Raw genomic sequence first — 11,012 nt, 5'->3', positions numbered from 1 at the left:
TCAAAGTATTGCTCAAGCCATTACGATACAAAATACGTCAAGCGAAGAAACCCTTTCAGTTCAATTCAGAAGAATCTCGACCCATTCATTTGGAAGTACGTTTGTTTTGGAAGTGTGGCCATGTTAAAAGATGAAATACAACAAACAAATTTTTTTTGGCTAAATGTACCTTTAAAATGTTATATATAATCACTGAAAAGCAACAAAACATCTGCGATAAAATCCAAAACATTTCAATAAAAGCATGAAAGCGTCTCAAAATTCACACTTGATACATTTCGCAAGCAATATACACACCGTATCTTTTAAATTAAATCAAAATAAATACATGTCGACCCTTGGATAATATCTACGGACTCATTAAGAAGATAAAGTTGGTCCGTTCAACGGCTCGAAGGGTCGACTGTCCTTCCAGTAAATGTTCTAAAATCATCAAGTTTAATAGCAGTTATCATTTTTCCCAGCATGCAGCGGGACATTGAAACATCAGCTTGCATTCCATTTCATTAAAACACACTGAACTAGATCAAGTGTGGAATAATCATATTTACATCAGAAAAAGATAAAACCATTTGAGTGACTTTCTAAAGACAGAACCAGTAGAATAAGTGTAATAAACCCATACTGAACGCCAAAATACGTGCACGGGCGAGTCTCACGAGAAACACCCCAAAATCAACAGAAAAATACCCCAAAACTCTTAAAAAGAAAATGAAGGGTATTTGTAGGAACATTGGATTATTTATTTTTTTTGCATTGTGACATTATTTTAATGTTTTTTTTTTACTATTTGAATAATCATAAATTAAGGCAGTGTAACAAATGCTACCATATTGTTAAAATATTTTTATCCCCACATTACAGTAATAAGAAAATGTGTTTTTTCGCATTACGGTAATGAGATTTGGAGGGAAAATGTGCTTTTGAAATCTTAATGGTCCTAAAAATGTGCTTCATTTTCTTTATGTGACATTTCCTATTTATATCTTTTGATTTTGGGGTGAAATATGAACTTTTGCCAGGTTTCATGACATTCACCCTTATACTGTAAACATTCAATACCGTATATTTCTCCAGCATTCATTCAGGGTTAGTCAAATCCACGTCCAGTGCTATTGTTGGTCCATTCGGACAAGTGCGCCAAGGCACTGTTGGGTAACAAACCAGGCAGCAATTTTTAGACACAATATATGCCCTTAAAACTTTCGTCAAAAGCTCTAAATGAACACGAAACAAAATCTAAATCTTTTTCTTTTTTCCTAAACGAAGCCGTTTGCGATAATAATACAACATTCTCTCTTGGTAAGGAAGCTTCAAAAAACAATATTTCAATGAAAGCTGCGAGTCCCCAGCGTTTGAGCATTCACATACGTCAGGGTTTGGCACTAAATCGAGAACGAAGCAAGACTCAAATAAACACACAATGCGAGATTGTGATAATAACCGTCAAAACTCGTGTCGTGTTCCAGTATTTTGAAACAAACCAGGTCCTTTCCTGTTTTTGGCGAGCAAAAATACTTTTTTTGGACGTTTTACGAATATAAAGGTGAAATGATTTAAGACAGTTTTGTTTTTTTGGGATCTGCACAATGTCGGGGTTACAAAGACATGTTTTCCCATCATGCTCTGCTGTAATGGCACACAGCTGGAATGCACCTCACGATGAGACAGAGAGCCGGAAAACCAGGACCGGAGTGGCGTACGGATGAGGGACAGGAACACCGAAGGCAGTGGGACTCAGATTACGATAGTAGAATGAGGTAAAGCGACAATAACTGAATCCAGAGCAGAACTCGCATCGGACAGTATAAAGAGTGAGCGCTGCCACACTCCGACGTGTTCTCCTGCCGGAAACAGAGAAACAGAAAACGGCTAGGTTAAAATTGACTATAGACGCACCATAAACATAGCCAAGTTATTTTTTCACAGGTTGCTAGGGTGTTGCTATGTAGTTTTAAGTTGTTCCAATTGCTAGGATGATGCTATGTGGTTTCTATGGTGTTCTGGGTGGTTGCCAGGACGTTGCTATGCAGTTTCTAAATTATTCTGGGTAGTTGATAGGACATTCCTATGCAATTGCTTGAGAGTTCTGGGTGGTTGCCAGGATGTTGCTATGTGGATGTTCGAGTGTTCCTGGTAGTTGCTAGGATGTCTGTAGGTGTTTTACCCAGATGTGGTTGCTTGAGAGTTCTTTGTAGTTGCTTAGGGTGTCACTATGCAGTTGCTAAGGTGTTCTAGGTGGTTGTCGCAATGTTGCTATTTAGTTCTCAAGTGTTCTGGGTGGTTGCTATGCGGTTTCTAAAGTGTTCTGGGCGATTGGCAGAATGTTGCTATGTGCTTGCCAGGACAAATGTGGCTTCTAATGTTTTCTTGGTAGGTGCCAGGATGTTGCTATGCAGTTGCTAGGGCGTTCTGGGCGGTTGTCAAAATGTTGTTATAAGGGTTCTAAATTGTTCTGGGTAGTTGACAGGACATTCCTATGCAACTGCTTAAGTGTTTTTTTGGGTGGTTGCCAGGATGTTGCTATGCGGTTGCTAGGGTGCTCTGAGTGGTGCCAGGATGTTGCTATGTGATTGCTTGAGAGTTCTTGGTAGTTGTTAGGATGTTCCTATGTGGTTTATAGAGTCTTCTGAGTAGTTGACAGAACATTTTTATGCGACTGTTTGAGCGCTTTGGATGGTTGGCAAGATGTTGCTATGCAGTTTTTCGAGTGCTCAGAGTGGCTGCCAAGAAGCTGCTATGCAGCTGTTAGGTTATCCTGAGTAGTTGACAGGACATATTTACGCGATTCCCCAAGTGTTCTGGGTGATTGCCAGGATGTTGCTATGTGGTTAATAGGTGCTCTGGGTGGTTGCCAGGAATTTGCTATTCGATTGCTAGGGTGTTCAGGATAGTTGCCAGGACATTACTATGCGATTACTTGAGTTTTCTAAGTAATTGCCAGGACGTAATTGGCGCGACATTTCTATGTGATTGCTTGAGGGTTTTGGCTGTTTGACCATGTGGCTGCTAGGGTGTTGTGGGCAGTTGGCAGAAGGTTGCTATGTTGCTGCTAGGCTGTTCTGCCAGGATGTTGCTATGTGATTGCTCAAGTGTTCTGGATGGTTGTAGGAATGTTGTCTACAAAACATCATTTATAGAAGCAAACAAACTGTGTTTGATCAGAGCAACAGACAGCGCTTCACCTCTGTGTTGTAGTCGAAGCATTTGTCAGGGCCTTTCCGATAGCGGGCGGAGTTTAACACCTCACATGGATTCTCTTCTTGAGCTGGAGAATAACAATTAAGGAAACGCCACAAGCTCCGTCTGTCATCTATCCATCATTCAAACACAGATGACAGCTGAAAGAACTATTTCAGGGATAAAAGCAGATCAGTATCTGTTAGTGTTGCTTTGTGAGCAGAGGATTATGGGAAGGAAGGATACACTTTGTTCTGACAGGGAGGAGTTTCTCGATCTCGCAGGAGCTGCAGGGCAGAGTCTCAGCCACCACAAACAACAGGTTCGTGTTTTCTATACGCTTGGCGTGGAACAACCTGACAGAAAGAGAGTTTGTGTTGGGAAAATAGTACGTAAATATGCACAAATGAATTTCACACACACACACACACACACACACACCTGGAGCAGTTCCCACAATCCTGCAGCACGTTGAAGGAGTTGGTGGTGTTGGTGAAGTAGAACTGACTGTGAACCGTCACACAGCTGCTGCTCCCTTTAGTGTCCGAACTCTCAGCCCAGACATCTTCTAGAAGACACAGTTGTGCATAATGCAATCCCAGAATGTTTACAGCTCATTTATAAATACATTTTATGAAGTATCACTAGAGAATGTCTAATTAAAATGCATTTATTGAGTTTGGAGTATTGGCTCAATAGTTTAGCAGCATGCTAATGTTGTTTGTGTGATTGTGCACTGTTGCATTATGGTTAGAATGCTGTCTTGGAAGGTCCTGCTAAAAAACAACAACATCTTAAACCAGCCTAAGCTGGTCTCAGCTGGTTAAAGCTGGTCTTCCAGCATGAACAGCTAAAGAGTAGCCTATAAAACCAGAAAAAAACAGCTTGACTGGGTTAAGATGATGTTTTTAAGGAAGATGTGACAAACCTGTGGTGAACCAGCTACTGTAGATGAGTCCATACAGGAACTGCTGCAGAACAGACCTGAAAGAAACCAGTGACATTACTACATGAGCATCTGAGTCAACGTTATCAGGGCATGAACTGATTTACGAAACCATAGACATTAGATGTTACACATTTCTGCTGAATGTTGTTCTGACAACCAACAGGGAACATTTTAGCAACATAGTGTAGATATATTTACCACGCAGCTGCTGACGTCCACCAGGCCAGACTGAGAAAATCAGCAATGGAGGGCTGAAAAGAATAAAACATACTTTTAATCTCAAACTACTTCTGTACTTTATGGATTCCATCTGCTGCATCATATATCATTTATATCAGTTTCTCACCACGTAGAATCCTCTGTGCGCGGCTCCCGTGTGGCTGCTGGCCATTGGCTCGCAGGCTGACTGATACTGGAAGGTCTGATGACGGGCGTAGATTGAGTTGTTGTAGAGGGCGAACATCAGGTAGGGGTCGACCTCGCCAAAGAACAAACCCACCTGAGACAGACGCGGACATGAGGACACACAAACTCAGGAAAGCAGATTAACATGAATCACGATTAATCTCAAGATTTTTTGTGCACTTAACAAAAGTTGGAAAAAATCGGAGCATCCACCTTCTTCCAGTGATCTCTCTGATTGGACATCACCAGGAAACCTCCGTCATCGATCAGGTAACACAACAAATCCTGAAACATAACATCTACATTCAAGACCAGATCAACTGACACGATGTTCTGTTATCATGCAGAGTTTGTGTGTGCAGTTTCTCTCACATCGCTGTTCACTTCACAGTCCATCTCACAGGATCTGGAGGGGCCGCACTGCACAGCACAAACAGGAAGATACGATTTCTCACCACAATGTTACAAGATGATGTTTTTCTTCCATAATTCCTTTTTTCCCCGAACAATCGTACCTTATGTGCGGCCTGTCTGCTGTCTGATACGTTGCTGGCGAGGATCTTGAACTTGTCGACCCAGGCCTCCAAATCCAGTTTGACGCCGACCACTATAAACAGGAACACAGATGAAAACAGTCAGAGACAGACCAGTTTCTAAAGTGATTTTCACCTCTTGATTGCTGGTTTATCAGAGAGCGAATGACAAAAGCAGCCTATTTGCAGAAACACACCTGCAGGCTTCATGGTTTTGCCCCCGATCACAACCTCCACGGCGGTGGTGACCAAAATCCCCACAGTGCCGTTCTCTGAGATTAACAGATCATCCATAGCTAGACACAAACATCAGAGACATTAAAACAGTGAAACACTCTCATACAGGGCTGAATATCACACATATTAATGTATAAAGTCAACATGAGATCAAAAAACTTTCTTAAAATATGTTCCTACTTCATTTTACATCATTTTATGAATTTTTCAATAGTGGTTGACCAATATGGGGTGCCTGATATATAATATGAAATGTAATGATTGCAACAAAAAAACATTTCATTATGGCTGCTGAGATTAGATATTGCTAATATAATACTGTTATTTCATTGTGGGTCCTGTGATTGAAAAATCAGCTCTGTGATAATTCATTACAGGGCTGTAATATTTAGTAATCAGTGCTTATGTTGAAATATTAATTAATCCATGGTGTAATATTAATTTATTAATCTGGAATATTTAGTAATAAATATTGTAATAATTATTAACCAATACTAAAATATATAAATACAGCTGTAATATTTAGTTAGAAATGTAATATTTAGCAATGAATGCTGTAAGATTTAGAAATAAATACTGAAATTCTTATTTATCAATATTTTAATATTTAATTAGCACTCTAAAAATGATCAATCAATGCTGTAGTATTTAGAAATCAATATTACAATAATTGAAGTAGAGCTGTATTAATTTATTAATCTGGAATATTTAGTAATACATATTTTAATAATTATTAACAATACTAAAATATATAAATACAGCTGTAATATTTAGTTAGAAATGTAATATTTTGTAAACAATACTGAAATATTTAATCATATTTATTAATCAATACTCCATTGTATTAAATTACAGCTGTACATTTAGTAATCAATGCTGTAATATTAAGTAATAAATAAAGTAATAATTGAAGAAAAGCTGTAATATTTAGCAATGCTGTAAGATTTAGTAATAAATACTGAAATTCTTATTTATCAATATTTTGATATTTAATTAGCGCTCTATAATTGAGCAATCAGTGCTGTAGTAGTTAGTAATCGATATTACAATAATTGAAGTAGAGCTGAAATATTCCTTAATCAATATTGTAATATTTCATTAGAGCTGTAATATTTAGTAATCAAAGTTCAAATTTTTTAAAATTAATATTGTACTATTTAATTAGAGCTTAATAATTAGTAATTAATGCTGTGGTATTTAACTAGAGCTATTAATTTAGTTAAATGTACAAAGATTCTGATTTTTAAATGTATTTTACAAAATAAAAATCACATTTATTTGAGATATATTTGCAAATCTTAATTTACATAACAATTACTTACAATTCACTCAAAAATTTTTTTTTAAATGTATAAATATATCCTACATAATGTCATTCGGTATAGTTGTCGGTGAATTTTGCAGTGGACTCGATGCTAATCAGTGACTGATTTGATTATTGTTTGCTTGGGATGAGGACTCACAGGTTCGTGTCGGCGCCCTGAAGATGTAGCCTTTGTTGTCCAGAGTGCGACGGTAGAAGTTTGAGTTCAGAGGTTCGGGATCCTCGTCCCATGATTCAGCAGCTCTGAAACACACACACACACACACATATGCCGATGAAGTTAATTGTAATTGTAATTAAGTGTCCACTAGCCCAGTCAGAAGCTCCGTCACTCACATGTTGGGGTAAACGCGTGTAACGCCTCCATTGGTAGATGCGAACAGCGCCAGGAAGCCATACCTGCAGAGATCAGACTGATCAACATCTCAATCCACTTAATCCAGTAAATCAACAGACTCTGACGGGCCTGATCTTACGTGTTGAGATCCTTGTTCTGCCAAACGCGTGTCGCGAGATTCCACAGGATCCCAGAATCCAAGATCAGGTTATGAATGAGACCCTGATCACCTGTGAGCACCATTACAAAACATTCAGTCATCAGCTTCTCACAGTTCACTGATGGATTCATGACTGGAGACAAACGTTTTGCTGAATTCATCTGCGTGAGGCAGCTTCACATTTCAGATGGCGAGAATATAAAATGATTAAATTATTAACATTTTATTATGTTCATGATGATTCATTAATTCATTATGCCTGCTGTAATTAGTTTTTTGCCAATATAATACTGCTATTTAATTATGGGTGATATAAAAATAATATAAAAATCAGCTCTGTAATATGTAATTATAAGAGATCAAATATTTCACAATCAATACTGCATATTATATTTATTTTTAATTAACATTTAATCGTGACATCGAGAAATCAATGCTTTAATATTTATTAATACTTAAAGCTGTAATAGTAAGTGATCAATTCTTTAAAATTTATTAATAAATGCTGAAATATTTAATTAGAGCTGTAATAATCACATGATCAATGCTGTAATATTCAATTACTAGCTGTAGTACTTAATAATCAACATTTAAATATTTATTCATCAATAGTGTAATGCTGTAATATTTAGTAATGAATGCTGTAATATTTATTAATCAATACTGTAATATATAACTAGAGTTGTAATATTTATGAAAGCGGAAATATTTATCACTATTGTAATATCAAGTAGAACCGTAAATTGAGCAATGAAAGCTAAAATATTTATCAATCAGTATTGGAATATTTTATTAGAAATATAATATTTAGTAACACATGCTGTAATATTTTTTAATCAATACTGTAATATTTAATTAGAGCTGTAACATTTCATAATAAATGCTGTAATATTTCATCAGAGCCCCAAAAAATATTTTATTATAGTTCTGTAATATTTAATAACAAGTAGGGCTTTCAAAATGTCTGAAAAACTAAATTCGAATTTTGTACTAAAATATTATCAAAATTCGAATTATATTCAAATTTAAAATGCATAATTTCAGTTAGGGTGAAGAAAAGCTTTTGGCTTCTCTCCTGAAGCCACAAGAGGGCGCATCGAGCAAAATATTACTAATGCACGTTTATTCAAAGCATAAGATAACATGACTATCTGTGAAAAATTCGACGAATATTCGAAATTCAAATTTTTTTTTTACAGCCCTAATAACGAGTACTTAATATTGAATTATTATGCCTGTAATATTGGTAATATGGTGTCGTCCTCTGGTCTAGAGGTGAACGTTACTTACAGTCTTCAGATTCAGGTGAGATCTCCACCATCAGAGACAGGAAGTCCGCCAGGAACTGTGTGTTATTCTCAGCCACCTGCAGACGCTTACAGTATTCTCTATACACAGAGAGAGAAAGAGAGTGGATGACCATACATCTACACAAAACACACAATATCTCAAACCAGAGGAAATATCATAACGGATGGATGGATGGATGGATGTGCATACCTGGGAGCTAGAAACACGTGACCAGCCGACTCAAACGAGTTCGGCAGCAGAGACTGTAAATCTGAGAGAAACGCGGGAGAGATTATTTAGAATGAAACATCACACAAAACCTCATCCATATTAAATGAAAGACTCACACTGCAGCTGTAACATGACATCGCTGAGATCAGCCTGGATGTAATATTCACTGTACGGAGGAAGTACCAGACCCAGACTGCAGGGGGCGGCACATGAAAACAAACCATGAGTTTAGCATGTTTAACGTCAAACCTTACGATCTGAACAGCCGAATCGACTCGTACCTGTAATCAGTATCGTTAACGGCCGTCCAGCTGTACATACGCGTGACCTCGTCAATGTAGCGCTGCGGGAAAACATTTCATTATCTGACATTTTCATGCAAAAATTTTAACATTTCTTAGGACGTAGCAGAAAATGCACAGATCCCTGTACTATTTGTGCTAAAATTTAGTTTCTAAAATGTATTCAACCTCAGACCATCCAAAGAATTTGTTTCTTCATGAGAACAGATTTGCAGAAATGTAGCTTTGCTCAGCAATGGATCCTCTGCAGTGAATGGGTGCCGTCAGAATGAGAGTCTAAACAGCTGATAAAAACATCACAATAATCCACACGACTCCAGTACATCAATTATCATCTTGTGAAGCGAAAAGCTGCGTGTTTGTAAGCAAGACATCCGTCATTAAGGCTTTTTAAATTTAAACTGTCAATTCCGGCCAAAATACAAGTCCATAATCCAAAATAACGCTAAAGTCCATCTCCTGTTGCCCTCTTGATCTCATATCATATCCATTGACATATCTTTTATTACTGTTTTGAACTGTTTTTGCATGTAAATGGTGTTTGATCTGTGCATATTTCTCTCCTGATTCAGATGAGACGACTTTCTCACTTGAGAAAGCAATATTATGGATAGAGGACTCATGTTTTAACTGGAAGCAATGGATTAAATTTAAAAACATCTTAATGATGGACTTGTTTCTTACAAACATGCAGATTTTCACTTCACATGACATTAACTGATGGACTGGAGTGGTGTGGATTACTTGTGGATTATTGTGATGTTTTTATCAGCTGTTTGGACTCTCATTCTGACGGCACCCATTCACTCACTGCAGAGGATCCATTGCTGAGCAAGTGATGTAATGCTACATTTCTCCAAATCTGTTCTGATGAAGATACGAACTCATCTACATCGCCGATGTCCTGTGGGTGAGTACATTTTCAACAATTTTTAAAAATTTTTGAATGAAGTATTTCGCATGAGTTTTAACAATGAAATTTATCTAGATGCCACAATTTTAATGCAAACACGCAAATAAATTCATTTGTGGTATTAAGACATCGTTTTACGTCAAAACTGGAGTACTAACTTTCAACATACTTAAAAGTATGTACTTTAATATTAACAGTAAAATAATGTGTCTGTAAAGCAGTTATGCAAATTGGGATGCAGCCAATCAGTGACATCATTTGAGGCATCATACACATGTAGATCTGAAGATTGAATCTGTAATTTTGAGCCATTTATAGAAAGTCATGTCCCAGATATCACACATGTCCTAGTTTCATCTGACACATTAATGGCACACACACTTGCAAAACCAAATAAAAAAAAACATTATATATATATATATATATATATATGTTACTAAAATAACATTGAGACAAACACGCAATCATTTTCAATTAAAATCATTTTCAAAAAAAAAAGAAAAAAAAACAACAACAACAATTATATATATTTATATATAATTATATATATATAGTATATATAGTAACATATATATAATATGCTACTAAAATAACATTGAGACAAACACACAATCATAAGCATGATGAAACTTACAAAACCCGTCCTGAACACATCTGGGTCATATTGCATCCCCAAAATAATACGAAATACAAAAATGGACCGTTGTGGCATTATTTCCATGACAAATAAATCATAAAAACACAAATGAGTGTGATTGTGCTGTGATTTCTGATGGAGCAGATGAAGAATCAGAGTCTCACTCGAGGCTGCAGGTTCGGATGCATCAGCACGTATCCATTTGGGTCGATGGCAAAGATGTATCCGTTTGCTCCCAGCTACACACAGAGAGAAAGAAAAAGAGTCTGTGATGATGTTTTCCTTTTCTACGGAGCCCCGTACATGGCATGCAGGAAAAAAATAGTAGGTTAAATCGTGTGCACGATTTACTATTTCGTTCCCTCGATTAATAAATTGTGGCACGATTTACTATTTAGTTCCCTCGATTTATAAATTGTGCGCACGATTTACTATTTCGTTCCCTCGATTAATAAATTGTGGCACGATTTACTATTTAGTTCCCTCGATTTATAAATTGTGCGCACGATTTACT

At 36.9% G+C, this 11,012-nt stretch overlaps 1 protein-coding gene across 1 annotated transcript in view; it reads right to left on the bottom strand.

The window, feature by feature from the left end:
- Window positions 1–726: 726 nt before the first annotated feature.
- Window positions 727–11,012, bottom strand: part of cacna2d2b (calcium channel, voltage-dependent, alpha 2/delta subunit 2b) — a 31,075-nt gene continuing 20,789 nt past the window's right edge. Inside the window, exons 18-36 of the mRNA XM_016528819.1 lie at window positions 10,663–10,737; window positions 8,928–8,989; window positions 8,763–8,839; window positions 8,626–8,686; window positions 8,416–8,513; window positions 7,105–7,195; window positions 6,965–7,027; window positions 6,768–6,871; window positions 5,265–5,363; window positions 5,050–5,141; window positions 4,907–4,954; window positions 4,748–4,819; window positions 4,476–4,628; window positions 4,328–4,380; window positions 4,109–4,164; window positions 3,622–3,748; window positions 3,427–3,536; window positions 3,186–3,268; window positions 727–1,844 (exon numbers count right to left, since the gene is read on the bottom strand). Coding sequence (XP_016384305.1) covers window positions 1,743–1,844; window positions 3,186–3,268; window positions 3,427–3,536; window positions 3,622–3,748; window positions 4,109–4,164; window positions 4,328–4,380; window positions 4,476–4,628; window positions 4,748–4,819; window positions 4,907–4,954; window positions 5,050–5,141; window positions 5,265–5,363; window positions 6,768–6,871; window positions 6,965–7,027; window positions 7,105–7,195; window positions 8,416–8,513; window positions 8,626–8,686; window positions 8,763–8,839; window positions 8,928–8,989; window positions 10,663–10,737 — 1,626 coding nt within the window. The 3' untranslated portion in view covers window positions 727–1,742. The remainder of the gene's footprint in view (window positions 1,845–3,185; window positions 3,269–3,426; window positions 3,537–3,621; window positions 3,749–4,108; window positions 4,165–4,327; window positions 4,381–4,475; window positions 4,629–4,747; window positions 4,820–4,906; window positions 4,955–5,049; window positions 5,142–5,264; window positions 5,364–6,767; window positions 6,872–6,964; window positions 7,028–7,104; window positions 7,196–8,415; window positions 8,514–8,625; window positions 8,687–8,762; window positions 8,840–8,927; window positions 8,990–10,662; window positions 10,738–11,012) is intronic.

Source organism: Sinocyclocheilus rhinocerous, unplaced genomic scaffold (assembly GCF_001515625.1).
Source record: "Sinocyclocheilus rhinocerous isolate Xijiao unplaced genomic scaffold, SAMN03320098_v1.1 scaffold1623, whole genome shotgun sequence".
Taxonomy (NCBI): Eukaryota; Metazoa; Chordata; class Actinopteri; order Cypriniformes; family Cyprinidae; genus Sinocyclocheilus; species Sinocyclocheilus rhinocerous.
This window is presented reverse-complemented; position numbering and strand designations above follow the sequence as displayed.